The sequence below is a fragment of the Eutrema salsugineum genome, unplaced genomic scaffold (genome assembly GCF_000478725.1).
Source record: "Eutrema salsugineum unplaced genomic scaffold, Eutsalg1_0 scaffold_1, whole genome shotgun sequence".
NCBI lineage: Eukaryota > Viridiplantae > Streptophyta > Magnoliopsida > Brassicales > Brassicaceae > Eutrema > Eutrema salsugineum.
In genome coordinates this window covers 7495602-7519038 of record NW_006256909.1, presented here as the reverse complement: position 1 = coordinate 7519038, position 23437 = coordinate 7495602, and the positions used below count along the sequence as shown (strand labels likewise).

Here is a 23437-nt window from a genome sequence, read left to right as displayed (position 1 = left end):
TTCCGAGCAAAACAAACGCGTGTTCCATTTTCAGATAGTATGAATAAAGCAGACGATTTATTCTCTTTGATTCATTGCGATGTTTGGGGCCCTTATCGAACCAAATCGACTTGTGGCTCAACCTATTTTCTCACCATCGTCGATGACTATTCCTGTGGTCTATGGACACATCTGTTGACAGAAAAATCATCGGTGTCTATCATTCTTAAGAATTTTTTTGCCTGGATTCTTCGTCAATTTGGAAAGACGGTCAAGACTATACGCACAGACAACGGAACAGAGTTTAGTTGCATGAGAGGATATTTCGCAGAACATGGTATCACACACCAAACATCATGTGTCGATACTCCTCAGCAAAATGGTCGCGCAGAGAGGAAACATTGTCATATTCTCAATGTAGCTCGTGCTTTGTTATTCCAAGCACAACTTCCGACACGATTTTGGGGTGAAAGTGTCCAAGCTGCTACTTATCTAATCAACTGCACACCCTCCGCTGTTCTTCACGGTAAAACACCGTATGAACTCCTCTATGGCAAACCTCCTTCTTATGATGAGATCAGAACTTTTGGATGCATATGCTATGTTCGCACAGTTCGTCGATCTAATGACAAGTTTGACGACCGTAGTGTACGATGCATATTTCTCGGATACCCTTTTGGAAAAAAGGGCTGGTTGGTATTTGATCTCCATACCGAAAAACAGTTTGTGTCCCGCGACATCATATTTCATGAAGACATATTCCCATATCCAGATCATTGTTCTTTGACCAGTGGTGCCCCTCGACAGGGGGAGTTCATTTCACCTCCTCCTCTCCTCGAACCCTCCTTACCGGTTATTTCCTCTGCTCCGTCTGATCCAGTATCACCACTTACTGGTGATAACAACATCGAATCTCCAGCCATTTTGGAACCTGTCGACGCCGCGCAACCTGATGATACTAGTGTAAGCCACTCAGACGAACCATTGGGTCGTGGTCACCGCAAGAAAACAAGATCTGTTCTTCTCAAGGATTGTGTCACTTATTCAGCGACTACCTCTGATAAACCCTGTCACGACTCCACCACAATATCCACCGATCATAAGTCCTCAAGTAAGTGTCCCTATCCGCTTATTAATTTTGTTACTCTTGACAAGTTCTCTTCTTCGCAGCAAATGTTTCTCTCAGCCGTAAGCACCTATACCGAACCAAAGTCTTTTCAAGAAGCGATGAAACATGAGCATTGGAGATTGGCTTCCAAAGATGAGGTTCATGCTTTGGAACTAAATGAAACTTGGGATGTTGTAGATTTGCCACCAAATAAGCACGCCATTGGTTGCAAATGGGTGTTTAAAATTAAACTCAAATCGGATGGCACTTTAGAGAGGTATAAAGCCCGTCTGGTAGTTCTGGGAAATCGACAGGAAGCAGGGACTGATTACGGTGAAACGTTCGCTCCCGTCGTTAAAATGACGACTCTGCGAGTCTTTCTCAAAGTCGCGGCCGCTAGAAACTGGGAAGTATTTCAGATGGACGTTCACAACGCGTTCTTGCATGGGGATCTTGACGAGGAAGTTTATATGAAACTTCCACCTGGTTTTTCTTCCGCAGACAAGAACAAAGTCTATAAACTCAAGAAATTGCTTTATGGTCTTAAACAGGCTCCGAGATGTTGGTTCGCTAAGCTATCCGCATCACTATTAAAATTTGGTTTCGAGCAGAATAAGAAAGATTACTCACTTTTCTATTACACTCGAGGATCTTCTTGCATTTACGTTCTCGTATACGTAGACGATCTGGTTATTGGTGGGAATGACTCGACTCTTATATCTAAGTTTAAAGCCTACATGAGTCAATGTTTTCACATGAAAGATTTAGGAGTTTTAAAATACTTCCTTGGACTAGAGATTTCTCGCGGCAAAGATGGTATCTATGTTTCTCAACGTAAGTACGCTCTCGACATTGTTACAGAGTGTGGTATGTCCGGTTCTCGACCTTATGATACACCAGTCGAACAGAACCATAAACTTGCGACAGATGAAGGTTCTTATTTTTGCAATCCCTCGCGATATCAGAGACTTGTAGGTCGCCTTGTCTATTTGAGTATCTCTCGCCCTGATTTGAGTTACGCTGTTCATCTCCTTGCTCAGTTCATGGTCAAACCACGACAGAAGCATTGGGACGCAGCATTGCGAGTGGTTCGCTACCTTAAAGGTACCGCTGGACAGGGCATTCTCCTCAGCTCGAAACCAGACCTTCATGTTTCCGCTTATTGTGACTCTGATTGGTCAGCTTGTCCGCTAACTCGGCGTTCTCTTAGCGGTTATGTCGTCATGCTTGGTGATTCTCCGGTGTCTTGGAAAACAAAGAAACAGAACACAGTGTCTAGGTCGTCTGCCGAAGCTGAATATCGCTCCATGTCCTTTACTCATTCTGAGATTCAATGGCTACTGCAACTCCTTCCTGTGTTCGACATCAAGCATCCAGAACCAGTGTCTTTCTTTTGTGATAACCAATCTGCTCTCAAGATCCTCAAGAACCCGGTATATCACGAACGTACAAAACATATCAAAAATGATTGTCATATCATTCGCGACGCCTTCCAAGACGGCTCGTTGCAGCCATTCTTCGTCAGGACTAATGAACAGCTTGCTGATTCTTTCACCAAGGCTCTTGGCAGAGTTCAGTTCCGCTATTTACTTCGCAAGATGGGAGTTCGAGATCTACACTCACCATCTTGAGGGGGAGTATTAGGAAATACAATGGAATAAGTATCTTAGATTTCCTTATTTGCACTTATCTATTCTTGGAGACCAAGTTAAATCACTGGCTATATAATGTACTCGAGATCATTGAAATCAATAACTCAATACAATTCAGAGCAATTCATAATCTTTTCATGTTGTCTTTGTGAACTCGACGCTATCAACAAAAGTTGCATCTTGAGTTATTGAAGACATAAAATTATTACATATCATGTGAGGATTTTAGGACCTGGTTACCTAGATATTTCTCCTGGATTATTTGCTTATATCTCAAGATCTTTATTCCGTTTTTGGTGGATAAAAAGCTAATTATGATTATTTATGTATTTTATTTTCACATATCGATACTGCATCAGATTATTTGAATAAGACTGGTAGGCTACATAACTTACATTAGAATTAACGATATCGAAACCATATACAGATGTAAACTTCTTACAATAGTCATTAAGCTTACGATAAGACTGCAAGATTAATCGCATGCATTATAGGTCGTAATTTAAGTGGTTTCAACTTTAAACGTGATGTAACAACTCAGCTATGATTTATCCAATAGAAGAAGTAAATAAAAACCACCGTATCCACGTTAGCTACATGTCTCTATATATTTTACAAAAATGGATTTGGAGATTCGAAGTTAAAGGGAACAAAAATGACAAGATAAGAAGAACATATGCATCACGGATGTATTGTACCGAATGTTTTAAAATTAGGTACACAGAAGTACATAAATTTGTTCCTTTCTATCCTTCCCTTGGATAAAGCCTCCCAATTTCTTTCTTTTCAGTTTCATATTTTTCTTACCAAACAACTTTTTTTCATCAAAGTAATACATTGGATTTTTACATTATGGTAATGAATATAATATGTTTAACCACCTTTTATCCAGAAATAGGTCTAATATATGATCTACAACTTTTATTAAAACTTGCTGAACAAATCTTACAATCTTTAAGAGTTGAAAACTGACCATTACCCATTGGATAAAGATAGATCCAGAAAACAATACTGAAAAGTGATGTGTGTAAAGTTTACTAACAAATTTGTAAAGGTAATTCTCTAAATGTACGTAGTTTGTTTTTTTATGACAACCAACCAACTTTTAATCTTTTGTAAAAGATTTTTAATAAACAGTTTTATTTTTCTTGTTTTTTGGTTTTATATTTTTTTCTTGTTTGTAACCGAGATCATAGATCATAGTCGAGATAATCCGAATACTATAGATTGTTGGATATTCTTGTCATTCATTCATTTGATACATATATCCATATTCTACAATGACCAACCATAACTAAATTTACAATGGACCACCATAAACTGGTTTAATAATTTTGCTCAATTATTTGGTTATATAGATCAGTATCGAATTATCTATTGATTACTATCAGATATAGAGAAGTAACCAATTAAAAAGTGTGTAACTAGTCAGAATTTCGGTACAAGAAATCTCAGTCTGGTTGAAGTGGTTACACAAAACATGTCTCTTTCATATAATATTTTAAAAGCATAATGCAATATTATGACTCTGAAGATAAAAAGAAAGAGAGCACTTTCTGTGAACCGGAGCATGTTACGCAGATCACACGCGCCGTGCCGACTGCCGACCAAATCCTCACTCCATGTCTCTCCTACACACATGCTTGGCTTTTGTCTTCTAATTCATCCTCCATTTGTTTTTTTTTATAAATTAACTTTTCATAATTTATATATATATTTTTTACTTAGAAATAATAAAAATATCTGTAGATGGTTTTTGTTTGATCTCCATATCCGGGCTATATCTTTAAACATGGCCGTTTTATTATCCTTTGTTTTTTAAATGTATAGATCGAGTTTTCTTACCAACACCAAATTTGGACTAAGACTTAATTAGTCCATATACATAGACTGATAGACACACCCATATGTGCATGTACACTAAATGACATATTAAGCACATAAATTATTAAATGAGTATTATAACAATTTGCTGAAATCGGATTCTCTAGATGCAATTGCAACAACAAACATGTTTTTACTCACTTGCGTAAGCCTAAATTTTGACTAACTAGTGTTTAATCATGGTGTTTTTATATTTTAATATTTTTCCGGTACCATGGTGTAACATATAACAGTTTTTTGAACAAAAAAAGAACATATAAAACAGGTCATCACTTTCAATATTAACCAAACAAAAAGTACTTACGATATTTTTGACTTTTCAAGTTAATTCAGAAGAGTAAAAAAATTATGTAATCCAAAACATATGCATATATAGAATCACTGACACCATGCTGATGCATTCTAAGGTTTATATTCAACAAACTTGTGACAAAAGAAACAACAACGAAAGTTTTTGGTCTATACTTGAGTTGCATATTACCGTACAATAGTTGAGATTGACTTTGAATAGGCTTTGCATATTAATTGAGATTGGCCTTGGACTTTTCACTAATGATTGACACCATACGAAAAGGTCTGGTCACCAAAACCATAAGCTTAACCGGTGATTATTATGCTACTTGAGTGCTAACCAGCACCGGTTTCTAATAAATAATCGTTTCGGAACCTCTTCCTTGTGTTTTTGTTTTCCAACGTCGTAATGTCACTTATTTGTTCTCACATTATAATAAAATCGTGAATATCATGTAGTTTTCTTATTCAACCATTTGACAAAGTATTCTTGAATTATAAGAGTTTGGTCTTAACTGAAAGTAGCCTCGTGCATAAACAGCAAATGAAAATGGACAATCGTAATTTTCTCGTGATACGAGGAATTTTTTTTTTTCGAAAAGTAAAATCCAATGTTCCTTAGATGACATTCGTTACAACTTACAATGAATAAAATCTTTCTATAATTGACAATGATCTAAAAGTCATAAAAATGAAAAATATTCACTTAAAAAAAAAACAGATTTTATATTAATGACTTTTAGTTACATGTTAAATTTGGAAAACAATACATCAAATATGCACATCAGCACATGTATACACGCACGCACACATAAATTACCCGTTCAACAGTCACGCCTCAGAGGCTATAAAAAGAAGTTGCTTTGCTCTATTTTCCATAATCAATTCAGTCTTCTTTTTCATCTTGAACTGTAACACAAAACAGAGAGAGAGAGACAGATAGCAAATCAAAGTTTCGATATTTTCAATCTAATCGTCGTCTCCACTTTGAACCCATTTCGGAAAACGCAGTTTTAGTCGTAATTTATCCAAAAGGTTTCATTTTGTTTTCTGGGTCTCTGTTTTCTCGGAATCTGAACAACCATGAAGAGGCTAAGAGGTTTCAAGATCGGTCACAGATTCGTCAAGATCTTCAAATGGATACTCCGAAGTAGAAGAATCCAAACCGGGAAACGACAATGCCTGACCGGGATTCTCAACCCGGTTCCAAAAATCTGCTCTTTAGCACGGTGTCTCCGTCGTGGAGCCAATAGACTGTGCGGAGGAAAGAAAACGGGTCAGACCCGGCTAGGTAACGACCCGAAACCGCCGGCTGTTCCTAAGGGACATTTGGTGGTTCACGTCGGAGAATCCGGCGACGATACGCGGCGCGTGGTGGTTCCGGTGATTTACTTTAACCATCCTCTGTTCGGAGAGTTGCTGGAGCAGGCGGAGCGGGTTTACGGGTTTGATCAACCGGGTCGGATTACGATACCTTGTCGTGTTTCGGATTTTGAGAAGGTTCAGATGAGGATCGCCGCATGGGATCATTGCCGACGGAAGCGGACTTTCAAGATTCTCTAATTTTGTTGCTTGCAATAAAAAGGAGAAAAATTTATATATTTTTTTTCCATTATACCTGAGAAAAAGAGAGTCAAATGTCAAGTAGAAGAAAGATGTAGACTTTCCTCCACTTTGTGTAAATACGGTTTAAACTTTATAGGTTATATACAGATTACAAATACATGTATACGGATTTGTAATGAAACTATAATAAGTTCATAAATTTTATTACGGATACATTATATTCTGGATACAGTGTAGAGCTATGTCTTTGTTGTTTTATTTGTTATTACACAAAAGGGATTTGTATGGTATCCATCACGTATCAAATTCAAATATCTCTTACCAACATGAGTAGGTCAAGATTTCTTTTGTATCATGGGGACATGGGGTTTGTTGTGATATTACATGTAGCAAACTAAACCAAGTCCAGGATAAAAATGAAAGATCGTTGTCCCGGAATTTCAATAGGTAGAAAACTTATGGATGTTGTTGTCGTTGTTTTTAAGTGGTAATTATCAATTATAAGCTAAACAAGGGGGTTCATGGTGATTTGGTAATTAGTCCATTGTTCACTTCAACAGATGTACAACTATTAGGGGAAAAAATTGTGGTTCAGATATAAATTATTTACATATTTAGTAGATTGAAAAGAAAACAAAATACGATTTAACAATAAGTCTTAATAAAGTTGTAGCTCTCTAAGTTTATTTCAATCAAAGATTTTAGACGGAATAACAATTGATCGACCTCAAATAAGATACAAGTTAGTTATTCTTTAATTTGTCATAATTCGACTGGTAGACATTTAGCTGGGGTAGCTCAGTTGGTTAGAGCGTGTAGCTGTTAGCCACAAGGTCGGAGGTTCGACCTCTCCCTCTAGCGAAGAAATTTTTGTTCATATAATTCACCTTTTTTTCACGCGTATAAACCAAAGAGAACAGAATCCAACAAAGACCACTCATGATCCTGAATCCAAACAAACATTCCCTTATAGTATGTAAGAATGACGACTTTGACAAGATTATATCATAGAGATCATCATTTTGAGTATTTACTTGAAGGAATGGAATTATTGCTGTCCAGTTTTGCCTAGCACTGTGATCTAAACCACTTGATTGATTGCTTGTTGGATTGCTAAAATAAGGATTGGCACTCAATATCTTTGATCATAAGCTCATTAGTTCATCTGACTCTTTCTTGCACCTATCTTCGTCTTTTTTTTTAGGTTGGCTGATATCGTTTTTAGTCGATTTAATACAAAAGTGTTTTCCCTGCCATTGAAACCTTCAGAGAGCTTGTACAGACCAATATGTGTAACCCAAGGACCAAGCAACTTTGAAGAAATTGAATGATTCCGAGAAAGGCAAGAATGAGACTGAAACAACAAGACTATCTTAAGAAAGCACTCTTTACAAAAAAAAAGAAGAAAAGAAAACAAGACTATCTTTGATCAATTCGCTTGTATGGTTTTATCTAGCTAGTGCAAGCAAAACCGTGCCTACTCTTTTCTAAAAGAGGCAATGATCACAGAAAAAAAAAAAAAATTTATTTAAAAAACTTGTGAAAATTTCTAAACCTTGTAAACAATTAAAAACAAAAAACTTTCAAGTTTTGATAACTTCAATGTAATGAACAGTATCCATAAACAACTTTTTATCCGTGAAAAGGTTTATGTCAACACAAGGATATTTACATAAAAAAATATAAAATTAAAAGTTGAGCAAATGAGCATAGTAATTTTTTAATAGTTAGTTGGCAAATTGCCCACTTTTTAATGACTTATACAGGCCATTCTGAGTTAATTTTGTTTTTATAGAAAGTTATGTTTTCTTTATATATATATATATATTCTCAGAATAAATGAACAAATTCAATGTCAACGGGTATAGGTTTAAGAAAGTCGTAGAGAATTGGTCAACAATGTAAAGCAAAAATAGTATAACTATGAAGTATTTTCGATTAGTTATATGAATAATGTACATTCTAAGACTCTATATATGACAGTAATGTACTTTTGAAGAAGTCACATTCGTTAAATCAGGAAAGCGAGCTAATAATAGTCATTCAAAATAAACACAAATTTTTAAACCTTTTGTCTCTGCCGGCTTTAGATACAAACGATCATTCATCATGGCTTACACTAACAAAGTTCCGGCAGCATCTGCGGTTGCAACAGTGGTCCTGTTTCTAGCGGTTATGATCGCTCCCCGGTGGACAGAGGCACAAACGATGCCAAAACTGGATCCAGTGTGTGCGGTGGTGATCTCTGACATAGTCAAAATTTGCTACTTATCGGGGGATTTAAAGCCATCCGAAGAATGCTGCAAGGATCTCGAATCGGCGAGCAATTTTCAAGTGACCTGTCTCTGCGACAATGTCATTTCACATCCTTCTAACACAACCCTTACGCAAGCTCTCTTCGACGTAGTCCACACCACCTGTGGCGTTCAAGAAAAATTCACCTGCAAAGGTACCTACTATAATATTTGTCCCCCATTTTTTATGTTGTTGTGGTTATTATAAGAGTTTTAAAGTTTTAATCTTGTGATTTAGTGATGCACGTTATTAATTACATAACCCCAATCCAGTTTTACTTTTGTTATATGGTTACATAACTTAGAATGCAACTACTATGTTCATTCATTTCCGATTATTTGAAAAGAAAATAATTATGCCGTAAATTCATAAAACACTAAACGGAAGTTGTAAATCAAAAATTAGTTTTGTCGCCAAATTAAATTTGGAAAATGTTCGTATAAAAATGTTAAAAAAAACTCCAAAGCTTATTAATTAGAATCGGCGATAAAGGGATGCCGAGGTTGTAATTTTAAAATCCTTTAGATTTTGTAGATTCTTAAAGTGCAATTTGAAACAACGTTGTGGTGATTAATCGTTTTGGTTTTGTGTGGCGAAGGAGGAGACGGTAACGGAGGAGCAACGAACAAGATTGCGGCATCAATGGGTTTATTTGGTTTGGTTGCAAGTCTGTTTTTTTAATTCATTTTCTATTTGGACCTACCAAATTCTATGTAATTGGTCTTCCTTTTTTTGGTTTGTATTTTTTTCCGGCTTTTGGTTTGTTTTAAAATCTGTCAACTCGAACAAATAGTTAATTGCTTCTGTAACCATTTGATTTGAATGATTGTATTGATTACTGAAGTCTTATGAGTCTGTAAATTATTGTTGGATTATCTTTACGAAATTTATTGAAAATATGCTATATGATTTTAACTATGGTTATTGGTCAGTCACACTAAAAACATTTTAAACTAAAAAAAAGTATACGGCTCTTCTATAAATCAAGGTATATATCGGTTCTCGGATACCTGTCAAAAAAAATGTTGATATAAAAGAAACGGTTTCAAACCATGATCAATTTTGTTGTTTGTTTTGTTTTGGACGTCAAAGTCTCCCTCAAGGGACATGCACGTACGTTGGCACACGGTGGTGCTAATAACTAAAAGAAGAAGGTTCCTAGATACCTATATATCTTAAGAACTATTTATAATCACTTCAAAATCACCATAATCTTGTGTTTAGATTCCAATCATGCTTTGCCAGTTTAACAGTCCTAACAACTTTTCTACATTAAAACTAAAAAAAAAAAGTATTCTAATAGCGTTTCTGCATGTGTCATTTTTTTTTTTTGACGTTTCCATTGCTTTTTTTGGACGGATGTGATTTTGATATTAAAAAGACTAGTAAGCTGTTAATCGTCCTCCTTGCAAATCGAGGAGACCAAAAAGGAAATAATAAAACCAAAAACCGATGTGTATAAAAAACACAGGTTGAATCAGTTAATGTGGTTCTCACGTCTTAGGCACGAATGCTTCACCCCAAATTTCCATTTCGTTACAAATTGTCAGCAGAGCGTTCTGGTACAGATCATTTAAATATATTTTATTTTCGTTACTGTAATATTCAAACCCACTTTTAGGTCTGTAATTTCCAATAATATTTAACTACATTTGAGTTACAGTGATTTGATGAAACGACTAACATTATTCATACAGGTCTCAGCCTGGAAGGAATTGTATTAGGCATTGAAATTGTGTTAGTAGTTGGCTTTCTTTACACATCACTGGAAGGGATTGTCGACCCATCTCAAATTATGATAAATTATATAATTTTAATGCTTATAAAAATTGCTGATTAGTTGTAGGATCTTGATTAATAATAAAACATATCTTTGAATTGTCAGCACTGTCCAGCTTAATAATGATTTTCGACATTCTGTCCCTTGCGCAATTTCTTCGCTAAATATTCCATTCTTTTTCTTTTTTTCTTGTCAAAGGCTAAGCATTCCATTTTATATGTTTAAAGTTTTATTTCAATTTCTCTCCAATATACATGAACACGTCACTACATAAAATATTTACCCTCAAAACAAATAAAATGCGAGGAACATGGGTAGAGAAAAAAACTCACATGTTTCTAGTCAACTTTGTAAAAATATAAAAGTTTAAATTAAACAAGGATTATGAAAGAGAATTGTTTGTATGACAGCACACAAAAAATAAGTTTATAAATTATTTACTAATAAATAATGTACATTCCACTCCAACAGTCCTATATATAAGGTAATGCACATTTTGAGAAGTCACATAAGAACAACAAAGTGAAATAATAGTCCCCCTATAAACAAAAACAAAAAAAAAACACAAAAACTTTTGCTTTTGCTAGTGTTTTAGACATTCACATGGCTTACATTAACAAGGTTTCAGTGGTTGCAACGGTTTTATTTCTAGCGGTTGCGATTGCTCCGGGTTTAGCTGAGCCATTGTCGCCGATGTTTCCAACGATGAATCTTACATGTGCCACGGTGATGCCTGACCTCCTCGAAAAGTGTTTCGCAACCGTTAGAGAAACGCCAACGGAAGAGTGCTGCAACGATCTCAAATCCGCGAACAAAACGCAAGTCACTTGCCTTTGTGATCTTTACATTGCAAACCCGGCGATTGTGAACATCACAGGACCTTACTCCGCCAAAATCACAAACCAATGTGGCGTTTTGGACAAATATTCTTGCAACGGTACTAGCAAAGGTACGTATACATAAGCAACCATCTTGTGACTCATTATGCATGTTATGTAGTTGTATAATTACCTAAGCATGCATATCATTACTATTGTGTTTGTTATACATGTGATTACGAAAATTACGTTAGAAAAATTGCAATTTGACGATCACGGATTACGCATCTACATTAGACGTAGGTTTGACCATGGTTATCAATTTATATAAGGTGGAAAGCATTAAATATCTTGGAGAGGGTATTCCATTTATTGCCCATTCTATTAGAAAATCATAGAGACTATAGATAAATGTTACACCAACAACGTCACGAACTTGTTAATAAATATGCTAGACCAAAATATATGGGTGAAACTGTATAAACCCATAGACTTTTGAGATCATAGTGCAATTTCAAACAAGAATGGTGAAATTCTGAATAATTAATGGATTTTTGGTTTTGTGTGGAAAAGGAGAAGAAGAAGAAGAAGAGATAGAAGAAGGAGGCAGCAGCAATAGTAGCAGTAGCAGCAACAGTAGCAGTAGTAGCAATGGCAATAGCCCAAGTGAGGGCAATAAAGGAAGAGTGAACACAGTTGCTGCATCGATGGCTGTTTTTGGTTTTGTTGCAAGTCTAATCTTCGGTATGTTTTAATTTCAATTTCACTTCATTTTAATTTTGGACCGACTAATTTTGTGTGATTCTTTTTCTTCTTCTTTTGCCTTTTCCTCCTTTCTAAATCTGAGAATTCAAGTTAAGTACGTTCATTTGATTTCATATGTACCCGTACGTGTGTCTTTGAATTACTGTATTTATGGTCGTGTCCTTCATTTATGATGATATTTTTGGATTAGTTTGTATATAAGGCATATACAGGGCACCGAGTTAAATTTAATTTAGAGGAAATTATCATGTATAAATTAACATTATGAAAATAAAGGAGAAACTATTCACAAAAAACAAGAAAAACAATATAACATTCTCATTAAATAAATTAATCAAAATTACTAAGGTTAATGAACCAATATATATATTTATATATGTAACCATTCATACATATTATTTAAATTCGGGTAATATATGTTCAACATGTTACAAAATTTTTTTTAGAGTCTAGAGGAGAACTCAGACACTCAGACCGAACACAACAAATCTCCCGAAGGAAACACCAAGTCTACGAGAACCACCCAATGCCTCACCGAACTCGCTGGCTCAAATAACCTCCACCACTCCATCATGAAGCCTAGGTGCAGGACTTTAGACTCTAAAAATATTTATTTTTATTTTCTCTATAATGTATTTACATCTATATTTATTGCGTCAATTTTGAAAAATCCATTCCTATTATAAAGATTTCATGTAATTTTGCACTTAAGTTTAGCAATACCAAAGTAATAATAATATGTTCGAACAAAACAAAAGTAATAATAATAATATATATTATTGACAATCATGGGTATATATGAAATAATATGTGATGATTATTTATTTTTAAAATGCTTGAAATAAAATTCACTATGTTAAAACATGAGTATATCCATCTTGAGTAAATAAGTGTCTTTTATAATGAAATTGATTTTTCTCAAATAATAATTTAATTGTATTAAAAAACATTAATAGAAAAAAGTATGATACATAAAAAATAAAAATATGTCCGTGCGTAGCACGGGTTGTAATACTAGTATTATTTAAATTCGGGTAATATATGTTCAACATGTTACAAAAAATTTTAAGTCGCACTTTTTACTTCCCATTGCTTGAGGTGACGAAAGATTGCAGCAACATCAAATGTTTTTATTACTGGTATTAGGATAAAAATACAAACTAATATAGTCAAAGGAAACATAGGTTTCTTCTTACAACTATCATGCGCTTTGTATCATTGATCAATATATCAATAATTTTGTGTTGGCTAAAAGAATGTATCTTATTTTGTAGGTTAATCTGCATAGGATGTACAAATGTGGCTCTCACGTCTCCTAAACTAATGCTCCGCACGGAGATTCAATTTATTCTCTCAAGCCTTTTATCAGTATTTTTTTCTTTCTTATAATATACTTGAACATGTCACAATATATAAGATATTTATTCTCGAAACAAATCAAATACGATGATTTTAACACTAAGAAAAAAATCAGATCAAATACGAGGAAACTTCAATAAGGATAAAGTCGTATATTGGCTCAAAAATATGTACTTACAGCGTAAACACACACATATAACTACATTCTTGATTAATAATTACCAAGTGTCAACAAGATACATTCCAAGACGTATCTACGAATATATAACGATACTTTTGAGAAATCAGATAGGAAGAAAGTGAAATAATAACAAGAAAAATCAACAAATCATGGATTATACTAAGAAAATTGTGATGGTTTTGCTGGTTCTAACGGTTGTGATTATTCCGGGAAGGACGGTGGCACAGACAAAGCTAAAGGATGATCCTGTATGTTCGTCATTGATGGAAGACCTCCTCGAAAACTGCTTCAGATCTCTTGGACACCAACGACCAAGCAGATTACCTTGTTTTTTTTTTTTCTTTTTCTCTTTTCGTTTGGTCCATAATTTGTTTAAATTCTTGTTCACCATTCGATACTATTTATGGCGGATTCATAAATATAAATAAACTTTCCTCAAACTTATGTAAAGCTTTAGATTCAATTTCAAACTTACGACTTTACTTCAATTTCAAACTTACGACTTTACTTAAATTCTTGTTCACCATTCGAATATGTTAGCATTGAGGTAAGGGAAGGTGGCCTAAGACCTAAAGACAAGAAATACTTTTTATCATGTGTAGATTAGTTCTTAAGCACTCGCATTAATTGGACCGCTCTTGATTATATTTAAAATTAAAAAAAAAACTACAATTGTTATCCGTTATAACAATCTAAGTAAAACAATGTATTTTACATTCTGAATACTAGCTAGTACATATTAAAACATAAGGTTTTACGGCTCTGCGTTTAACACGTATTCAAGTAATGATGAAACCACATACTGTGATAAATCTAACCGGTTAAACTAAACCGTTTAGTTTGTATTTGGATGAAACAGGTGACTTGCATCTGTGATACATTCGTACCGAAGCCAGGATCCTCCAACATCACCCGATCTCCCGCAGACGGACTTTCAACCTTGTGTGGTGTTGCCGACAAATTCTCATGCGGTATTATTAGTCAAGGTTCGTATACTATGATTGATATTGTTCTTAATCAAGCATGTTCTTATTCAGTTATGAGTTATCATGTTTATGATATCATCATTTACTATATATTATTTTTAATATACATAGTTACGTAACTTACATTGGAATTTTGAACATGACGCGCGATTGCAGATTACGTGTAATTTATTTATGAACTTACGGAGTTTATTACGTCGGTTGAGCATGATAATCATATTTTATTTTATAAGCCCAAATGCAACTACCAATATACATTATTTCTTGATCATATGAGAAAGAATATGATAACTTAGATATGGATCTAGATTAATTTAGAGTTATACTGAAAATCGTAGACTACAGCCAAGAATCTCATGAAGTTATAAGAATGATTGTGAGCTAGCTCATAGTGCAATTTTAACAGAGACTGATAATTAATTGATCTGGTATTGTAATGTAACATGTGGCAAAGCAGGAAGAATGAAACAAGGTTGCTATTCGTTGCAATTCTGTTCGTCGCTATGTTTTAATTTATCAATTTGGACCAAGACAAAATTATTTAATTCTACGTTTATATGATAGAAAACATGATATTGATACTTGGGTATGCAAATATTTTTATCAATATCATGTTTTCTATCGGATTTAAATTCGAATGATAATACGTTGACATTATTTATCAGCACACACACAAACCATTCAATTGCTTATTTCTGGCCACATTGGTCTTTGGCATTTTTACCGTTTAATTAATTTCCTCACTTTTCACTCTTTTTAAAAAAATATTCTTGATGTTACTGCGCATTATTTCTATTGTATTTTCGTTTTGAACCCTTTAACGATGACTTGCGTATCTAGTCATGCACAGTTTAGTTTAACTAGAACTCGTGTTATGTACAGATCTTATTTTACTTATACTTTTAATTGTCTAGTTCAACTATTAATTTTTTTTTTTTAATTTCCTTAATATTTTTATAACCCTAATAATCTTTTCTATTTTTTTTTATTTTTTATTTTTTTTTCTTTGAAATCTCAATCTAGCAATTATTTTTAAATCTCAATCTAACAATTATTTTGAAATCTCAATCTAGCAATCTCAAAATTCGTCTTCAGTTGATTGAAATTCTTAATCTATCTTTTTTTTTCATAACTTATTTTTTTCGATCATTTTTATTTTTTAGAGTTTACCATATTTATGTTCTGTTTTCACATATTTCATTGATTCTATTTATTTGTTATCATATTTTTTTTCTATTTTGTCATTTTCCTTTTTATTTTTGATAATTTGTTATATTTTCGATTGTTTAATGAATGTTTTTTGTGTTTTGTGGTTTTCTAACTCTAAAAAACTTGTTCTTCATTTGTTTAAAATTTTCTTAATCTATTATTCTCATTTTTAGTTTTATTACTCACATTTTTTCTTTATTTTTTTATAAACAAATTATCTTTATTAATTAAAAAATATGAATAAATCATATAGAAGAAAAAAAGAGTAGACAAAACTAAAATCTCAAATTTTTTTTTTTATACATTATGATATTTGATTTAAATTTGAATTTAGTTTATATTATTCTAATGATTTAATATTTTAACATAATGAAATTTAACTTAAATTTTATTTATGCATTAATAATAGAAATAATTTTTTGGAACATGTATCACTCTCTCTAGTGCTGATGTGTCACTTAGGTAGTGCTGATGTGTCACTTAGCTGGAGAGAATTGAGCAATTTTTATATATAAGATAAGAAAAAGTAACTTTAAGTAGTTTATAATTTAATTAGTTAATATTACAATTCTGTTGCACTAAAATCGTTTCAGTTTCACTTTTAACCTTTTAAACAATAAGAGTAACCTTTTAAACAATCAGATTGCTGAAATTTTTTTTCCACCTTATTCATTTTGGTCCGGTTTGGTTCAGTTTTATCGGTTAGAGTTTTTGTTTTTCTCTTACGAAGAAGCGTGAGTCCGGTCCAAATCCGCCGATACTTATCCGTTTTAACATAGAGAGAAAGAAGCAGAAGACTAGAAATCAGAAGGTACTAGAAGCAGAACAAACCCTATTCCTCTCTTTTTTTTCTCCAATTTTCGATTTCGAAACAAAGACTTAAAAAGAAAAAGACGAGACTTTAACAACACTCAGACCTAAACACACACTTTCTCTGTCTCTCTCAGATCGGAAGCAAAGGATGGATTCGACGAAGCTTAGTGAACTCAAGGTCTTCATCGATCAATGCAAGTCAGACCCTTCCCTTCTCTCTACACCTTCGCTCTCCTTCTTCCGCGAGTATCTCGAGAGGTTTATTTCCTTTACTCTTTCCCTCTCTCTTCGTTTGCTTCGATCTAATCGTTTTCTGATATGCTTTAGTTTGTATCTTTGGTCGTTGAGACTCAGAAAGTATTGATCTTTGTGTCTATGCTTGTGGAAAGTGAGCTTGTTCGTGTATGATATACTGATATTCCGTTGAAATCTCGTGGAAATTGATATACGCTTTTCTCTCTTGTAGATGAAAGTTCATGTCTTTAGTTTCAATTTCTCGGATTTAAACCTTTTTTTTTGTAGCTTTGATCTCTTTGGCTGTTCTATCGTACTTTAGAGGGTCTGAAATTGCTTGTTAATCTGAGGAGTGTTCTGTGGCTTTCTCATTCTGATGAAATTTTGGAACTTTTATGATTTCAGTCTCGGTGCTAAGCTACCTACTGCTGCTAATGAAGCACACAAAGACACCAAAGAGGTATAACCATTATTATGCTTGTTTGAATTCGTTTATGGTTTGCAGAAGAGTTTGTATTTGATTGATTGTTTCTGTTCAACAGAAGAGTTTCGTAGTGGAAGAAGAGAGTGATGATGATATGGAGGAAACCAAAGAACCGAAAGTGGAAGAAGAAGAGGAGGAGGATGAGATTGTTGAATCCGATGTAGAGCTTGAAGGAGACACTGTTGAACCTGATAATGATCCTCCTCAGAAGGTAAATATTGACCGAACCGAATGAACAAAACCTCAGCTTTCGATTTTTCTAATTTCTCTCTGTTTATTATCTCTTAACAGATGGGGGATGCATCAGTGGAGGTGACTGATGAGAATCGTGAAGCTGCTCAAGAAGCTAAGGGCAAAGCCATGGAGGCGCTCTCTGAAGGAAAGTTTGATGAAGCAATTGAGCATTTAACTCAGGCAATAATTTTGAATCCGACATCAGCTATTATGTATGGAAACAGAGGTGAGTACAAGCTGATATATGTTCTTTTATAACTTCCACCAATGGCATTCTGTGCCTAAATTAAATGCCCTGTATTTGTGTTTCAGCTAGTGTCTACATTAAGTTGAAGAAGCCAAACGCTGCTATTCGAGATGCAAACGCCGCATTGGAGGTATAGTAGTCTATTACTTCCCCGGGAATTTTGTTCTCTTAGCTATGATACTGAATCTTCTTTTGTGTGTTTTGAGATTGCAGATTAATCCTGATTCTGCTAAGGGATACAAGTCACGTGGTATGGCTCGCGCCATGCTCGGAGAATGGGCAGAGGCTGCAAAAGACCTGCACCTTGCATCTACGATAGACTATGATGAGGAACTTAGCGCTGTGCTCAAAAAGGTATGCGCTGGCTTGTCTCTTCGTTTAATCTTCTTTTGATTCATAAACAATGCGTTCGCGTGCGTGATCAAGTTGCAGACTTTCTTGAAATTTGTGATCAAGTCGCCAACTTTCTTGAAAATATTGTGATCAAGTTGTAAACTTTCTTGGAAATTTGTAGGTCGAGCCTAACGCTCATAAGCTTGAGGAGCACCGTAGGAAGTATGACAGATTAAGGAAGGAAAGAGATGACAAAAAGGCTGCACGTGAGAGACAACGTCGCCGCGCTGAAGCACAGGTTAGACCTGTAGAATCTTTTGATAACATTTGCCTCAATTGAATTTGACATTATCAATTCCCTAGATACTTGTCTGCTGGGCTTATCCGTGTCTCTTTTTTCTTTGTAAGGCTGCCTATGATAAAGCTAAGAAACAAGAACAGTCATCATCGAGCAGACAATCAGGAGGTGGTTTTCCGGGTGGTATGCCCGGCGGGTTCCCTGGAGGTATGGGCGGCGGATTCCCCGGAGGAATGCCTGGCGGATTTCCGGGAATGCCCGGTGGATTCCCAGGAGGAATGCCCGGTTCAGGCGGTATGCCTGGCGGTTTTCCGGGAGGAATGCCCGGTTCTAGCGGTATGCCTGGTGCAGGCGGTATGCCCGGTGCAGGCGGTATGCCCGGTTCAGGCGGTATGCCCGGTTCAGGCGGTATGCCAGGTGCTGGAGGTATGCCTGGTGGTGTTGACTTCAGCAAAATATTGAATGTAAGTGTAAATTAGCAAAGTTAAGATTTTTGAAGTTGTATTTGCAAAGAAAGGATTAAAATTTGGGAAATTGATTTTAAAAATTTGGGAAATTGATTTTAAAAATTTGGGAAATTGATTTTAAAAATTTGTGACCAGGATCCTGAGCTAATGACTGCATTTAGCGACCCGGAAGTCATGGCTGCGCTTCAAGATGGTATGACTCAGTTAAAACTTGTTGCATTTGATGTTGTTGTAACTCTAATGTTTTGAGGAGTTTTGTTGTTTTTGAGGCTTATTCATAATATGTTTTGAGTGTTGAACAGTGATGAAGAATCCTGCGAATCTGGCGAAGCATCAGGCGAATCCGAAGGTGGCTCCGGTGATTGCAAAGATGATGGGCAAGTTCGGAGGTCCTAAGTAAATCAAGACAACTTTTGTCTTTGACATTTCTGGATTTAATTGCGTTGAGAAGAGAGATATGTTGAAGATTTTTTTTTTTTTTTTAAAGTTTTTTGTTGTCAGAGAAACTTGAACAGAAACATAACCTTTTTCTTTCGTTAGTACCAGTGCTCAAAATTCCGCTATGCGCTAAGCTACGGACTAGCGTCTACCCCATTATAAGTAATATAACTTATAACTACTATAAGAATCAACAGGTATGAAAGAAATGTATTTGATTTTCAAAGTAGGAAAGCATAAGGTAATTAAGTTCAAACTCATATCTAAATTAAAAAAATAAAAACTAAAGAGAAGTACAATTACATTTGCTATCATGTCTTGAAATTGAGAGAGAAAAAAAGTTCAAAGTCATTCTTTTTTCTTTTTCAATGATCAATTATTATGATCAAGTTATTTGTGTGTTAGACTTCCGTTTGAACTTGTTACTTAGTAATGAAACCTGCTGAAAAAAAGAGAAAATAAAATCAATTTTCAACAAAAGAAAAAACAAAAATTCTCAATAAGAGAATATCTATAGTCAGTTATACAAGAAAAAAACCTCAATAAAAAAAAAGAACAACTAAAACAAGTGAATATAGTCAGTTATACAAGAAAAATTCAAATCACTATAGTCAGATAAATATAGTCAGCTATACAAGTGAATATAGTCAGATATAGAAGAGAAATCTCAGTTATAGTTAGTTATACAAGTGATCTGTATAAATTATATATATATATATATATAGTCGGCTAAATATAGTCAGCTAGGCCGTTTTTTAATTTGAACATGGGTTAGTACCGAGTTACCGTTAAAAGGTTTAAAAGATGACAAAGCAAATCGTTTTAGTACCGAGTTATCGTTCTATTAATTTCTAAGAAGTAAATTTTGTAAAGAATAAGATGAATACAAGGGTACACTCGGTAATTTTGTATAGTTAGAAAAATCATATGACCATTCTAATGATTATTTGATACAAGTGTACACCGTGCACTCTATGTCTCTATGAGTAGACAACTTAGCGATTCCTTACCATACTTTGATGTAAAACAGAAAAAAGGGTAAATTTTGTCCATCAAAATTCTTTAGCTGAAACTGTTTTTTCAAGGGCATTTAATGTGAAGAAGAAAAAAACTCTTTTGTTTAGTTCGTTGACGAAATAAGTGGAGACCAAATATATACAAGTCTAGTGTTGACGTTATTACATTCCCAATTAATTTTTCAAATGATTTGACCTGAAAAATAAAAGCTTTGGAGTTATGTCTAAGAACAATTAAGATGCTATTTGACTTATTTGATCAGATTCTTATAGAGTTAAATCAAATATTTTGTATCTATAAGAATCTGTCCACTTGTAATTTAATAGCAATTGAGGAACTATGTGGTTGGTAACAAAAGCTATTTCCTATAATTATTCTACACTTATGTGAACTACTGAACATGTTTTTGAAAACGATATGAAAATCCATACTGTTTAAAGATTATTGCTTCTATGGGTCTTTTTACCAAAAAAAAAGAAAAGAATTTTATTGGTGCGAAAACTGATTCAACTCAAGAAGGATTGTGATGTGGATGTACACTGGGAAACTCCTCCACATACTCAATTTTAACTGATTAAAATCATATCGTCTTTGAAAATCATCAATAAAAATTATAAAAGATATGATACATGGTCAATGTTAGAAAACCCAAAAACAAATAGGAGCCACAGCTCTAAGTTAGAAGGTTCAAACGTTGATAGCGAATCTTAAATTCTTAATCGTCCAAATTAATTCAGAAATTACTCGGTTTGGGTGTTGAAGAGAGAACTATATAAACCCAATATAGTTCAATGATAATCGTCTTATGCGTCGAGGTTTAACAAAATTGGTCTTTTAGATGCATGTTTTTTCGACCACTACAAATTTTATTAACGGTTATGGAGCCTTAAGTAATTTGAATTTTGGTGTACAATTTTTCGAGTACTAAAAAAACTATAACTAAAGAATCACAGTCGTTTTCAAAATTAATTTAGATTAGTTTTAGATATCGATAAATATATACAAACCAAAGTGAATTAACCTTATATTTTCTTGACTTTGACGAATCCTTGCGTACACCATACCCTAACGTACAAACCATGGTGCAACCTTGCTGCTTACATGGATTTCTTTGCTACAGTGATACTATGTTTATAATTAATTTATATGCGTATATAATACATATAATGTACATATATGTTTATGCATAGAACATGACACCTATTAATGCTTGTGACTCATCTCCGTGGAGTATCCAATATGTCATGGTGAAGAGTCAAAAGTCAAAACCCAAAATCATGAACACCAAAGTCTTGGCAATAATCCATTAAAAATGTCCAATCTTTGCCGTTGATTCTATCCGGTGACCACATCGGAAAATCTGCTCCGGCGCCGGAAATATTATCTTCATATAATGTTCCATCAACTCCATAGTTAATATCACTCCACGAGGCCTGACCTATAGTAGTTTCGTCGGACCATAAGTAACTAAACAATTCTTCATCATTACAAATGTTACCAAGTTGATGATTTTCATTATCTATGGAACTGTTCTGATCAGTAACCGTGCTGCTGCTTTCCTCTTCTGTAGTTGCACCAGTTCTCGTCTCTACCTTTTTGGTGCTGCTTGTCTTTGGTTCCATAGAGATGATATCATCTGAAGTCGAGGAAATGTTATTGGGATTAGCTGTACTATTTGGTTCTTGGTTTAGAGGTTGATGGGTCACAGGGTCGATTCCCATTTTAACAAGCTTTTTCTTGATGTGAGTATTCCAATGGTTTTTTATTTCGTTATCTGTTCTTCCGGGTAATCTTGAAGCTATCTTAGACCACCTATAATACAGCAAAAATGTTAATCACAAGAATAGATAATATTTTATTAAGTGTTGGTGGAGATGTTCAAATCTTGGAATATAAACACAAGACATTTGATAAAATAAGTGAACATTATTTCGGAAGAGAAGGACGTTACTTTGTCTTGAAGTTTATTTTCAAAGAAAAATAAATGCAAATAAAAATTTAGTTCGTCCATATGATTCTACTATTTTGACCTTCATATTTGGAACTGTATAGTTAATATGGGCATATATAAGTTGCAGAACTCACACATATATACTACTCATGTTGGATAATTCACATGCAATGCAAACCAATATTGTTTATCTTAAGTCTATTGTTACAAGTTGTATTTTTTTTTTTTTTTTTACTTACAATTAGACATAAACACAAAAAATAAGTTTTTTGATCAAGCTCCGGAAATCCGGACATATAATCACTAAGTAAAATTTAGCAAAAATCTGTGGGATTAATTAGCATATGATATGTAGGCTTACTTGTTGCCTAGATGAGCATGAAGGTCGATGACAAGTTGTTCCTCATCATGAGAGAGAAGGCCTCTCTTCAAGTCCGGACGGAGATAGTTGGTCCACCGGAGGCGGCAGCTCTTTCCACAGCGGCGGAGACCGGCCAACTTTGGCAAAGCTCGCCAGCAACAATGGCCGTTGGTGAGCATGAAGTTTATGAGCTTCCTGTCTTCCTCCGCCGTCCACGGCCCTTTCTTCACCCCTAGCTTGTCACAGCATGGCTGCCTCCCCATTTAATATTATTGCTTATAATTATATGTGTGAATGTATATATATGGGAATGTGAAATAAAGAGAAGAAAGAGGGAAGAGATGCGAAAATAAGAGTTATTGAGGATGGAAAAATCTCAACAGCTTGTAAATTATGTCAAAAGCTTTACCAAAGCTCACCCACCTATATATAACCTTCTCACACCTTTCCCCCCACATATTGATTTTTTTTGTTTTTTCAGAATTGCTTTTAGGAAAAACAATAACTTAATTTACATTTATATAAATAAAAGTTTCATACTTCCTCCGTTTCATAATAAGTGTCATTCTGACATATTTCACACATATTAAAAAATTAATAAAATATACAAATATATTCTTAATTAATATATTTTTATAACATTTAATTACAAAAACTATTATCTTTAAATGAGGGATAAAACAGGAA

At 34.3% G+C, this 23437-nt stretch overlaps 5 protein-coding genes and 1 non-coding gene across 7 annotated transcripts; 5 read left to right on the top strand and 1 right to left on the bottom strand.

Moving 5' to 3' along the window:
* Window positions 1-5822: 5822 nt before the first annotated feature.
* Window positions 5823-6642, top strand: LOC18028328 (auxin-responsive protein SAUR36). The gene has a single exon (XM_006413576.2). The coding sequence runs from the start codon at window positions 5998-6000 to the stop codon at window positions 6475-6477; it is 480 nt and encodes a 159-aa protein (XP_006413639.1). The 5' UTR covers window positions 5823-5997; the 3' UTR covers window positions 6478-6642.
* Window positions 6643-7267: 625 nt separating this feature from the next.
* Window positions 7268-7341, top strand: TRNAN-GUU. The gene has a single exon. It is a non-coding gene; the product is annotated as a tRNA-Asn (tRNA).
* A 1143-nt stretch (window positions 7342-8484) lies between these two features.
* LOC18028327 lies at window positions 8485-9456 on the top strand. Its single transcript, XM_006413575.2, has 2 exons — window positions 8485-8929; window positions 9374-9456. The coding sequence occupies exons 1-2, from the start codon at window positions 8590-8592 to the stop codon at window positions 9454-9456; spliced, it is 423 nt and encodes a 140-aa protein (XP_006413638.1). The 5' UTR covers window positions 8485-8589.
* Window positions 9457-11158: 1702 nt separating this feature from the next.
* LOC18028326 lies at window positions 11159-12128 on the top strand. 2 transcript variants are annotated; one of them, XM_024150140.1, is made up of 2 exons: window positions 11159-11504; window positions 11977-12128. In XM_024150140.1, exons 1-2 carry the CDS (start codon window positions 11159-11161, stop codon window positions 12126-12128), a joined length of 498 nt encoding a protein of 165 aa, XP_024005908.1. The 2 variants fall into 2 exon arrangements, with proteins under 2 accessions (XP_024005908.1, XP_024005909.1); XM_024150141.1 differs by having other exon boundaries at window positions 11159-11508; window positions 11996-12128.
* A 4549-nt stretch (window positions 12129-16677) lies between these two features.
* On the top strand, window positions 16678-19522 carry LOC18028325 (FAM10 family protein At4g22670). The gene is made up of 10 exons (XM_006413573.2): window positions 16678-16944; window positions 17326-17380; window positions 17463-17615; window positions 17696-17864; window positions 17951-18015; window positions 18099-18239; window positions 18400-18516; window positions 18627-18980; window positions 19119-19176; window positions 19286-19522. The coding sequence occupies exons 1-10, from the start codon at window positions 16835-16837 to the stop codon at window positions 19381-19383; spliced, it is 1320 nt and encodes a 439-aa protein (XP_006413636.1). The 5' UTR covers window positions 16678-16834; the 3' UTR covers window positions 19384-19522.
* Window positions 19523-21547: 2025 nt separating this feature from the next.
* Window positions 21548-23080, bottom strand: LOC18028324 (protein ODORANT1). Its single transcript, XM_006413572.2, has 2 exons — window positions 22751-23080; window positions 21548-22250 (listed from the first exon to the last, which is right to left on the bottom strand). Exons 1-2 carry the CDS (start codon window positions 23011-23013, stop codon window positions 21701-21703), a joined length of 813 nt encoding a protein of 270 aa, XP_006413635.1. The 5' UTR covers window positions 23014-23080; the 3' UTR covers window positions 21548-21700.
* Window positions 23081-23437: the final 357 nt, after the last annotated feature.

Coding starts and splice junctions, on each gene's coding strand:
- LOC18028326 (XM_024150140.1), top strand. CDS start 11,159: ATGGCTTACATTAACAAGGTTTCAGTGGTTGCAACGGTTTTATTTCTA. Junction 11,505..11,976: donor TTGCAACGGTACTAGCAAAG/GTACGTATACAT, acceptor AGATAGAAGAAG/GAGGCAGCAGCAATAGTAGC.
- LOC18028327 (XM_006413575.2), top strand. CDS start 8,590: ATGGCTTACACTAACAAAGTTCCGGCAGCATCTGCGGTTGCAACAGTG. Junction 8,930..9,373: donor AGAAAAATTCACCTGCAAAG/GTACCTACTATA, acceptor TGTGTGGCGAAG/GAGGAGACGGTAACGGAGGA.
- LOC18028325 (XM_006413573.2), top strand. CDS start 16,835: ATGGATTCGACGAAGCTTAGTGAACTCAAGGTCTTCATCGATCAATGC. Junction 17,616..17,695: donor ATAATGATCCTCCTCAGAAG/GTAAATATTGAC, acceptor ATCTCTTAACAG/ATGGGGGATGCATCAGTGGA. Junction 19,177..19,285: donor CATGGCTGCGCTTCAAGATG/GTATGACTCAGT, acceptor AGTGTTGAACAG/TGATGAAGAATCCTGCGAAT.
- LOC18028328 (XM_006413576.2), top strand. CDS start 5,998: ATGAAGAGGCTAAGAGGTTTCAAGATCGGTCACAGATTCGTCAAGATC.
- LOC18028324 (XM_006413572.2), bottom strand. CDS start 23,013: ATGGGGAGGCAGCCATGCTGTGACAAGCTAGGGGTGAAGAAAGGGCCG. Junction 22,251..22,750: donor CATGCTCATCTAGGCAACAA/GTAAGCCTACAT, acceptor GCTGTATTATAG/GTGGTCTAAGATAGCTTCAA.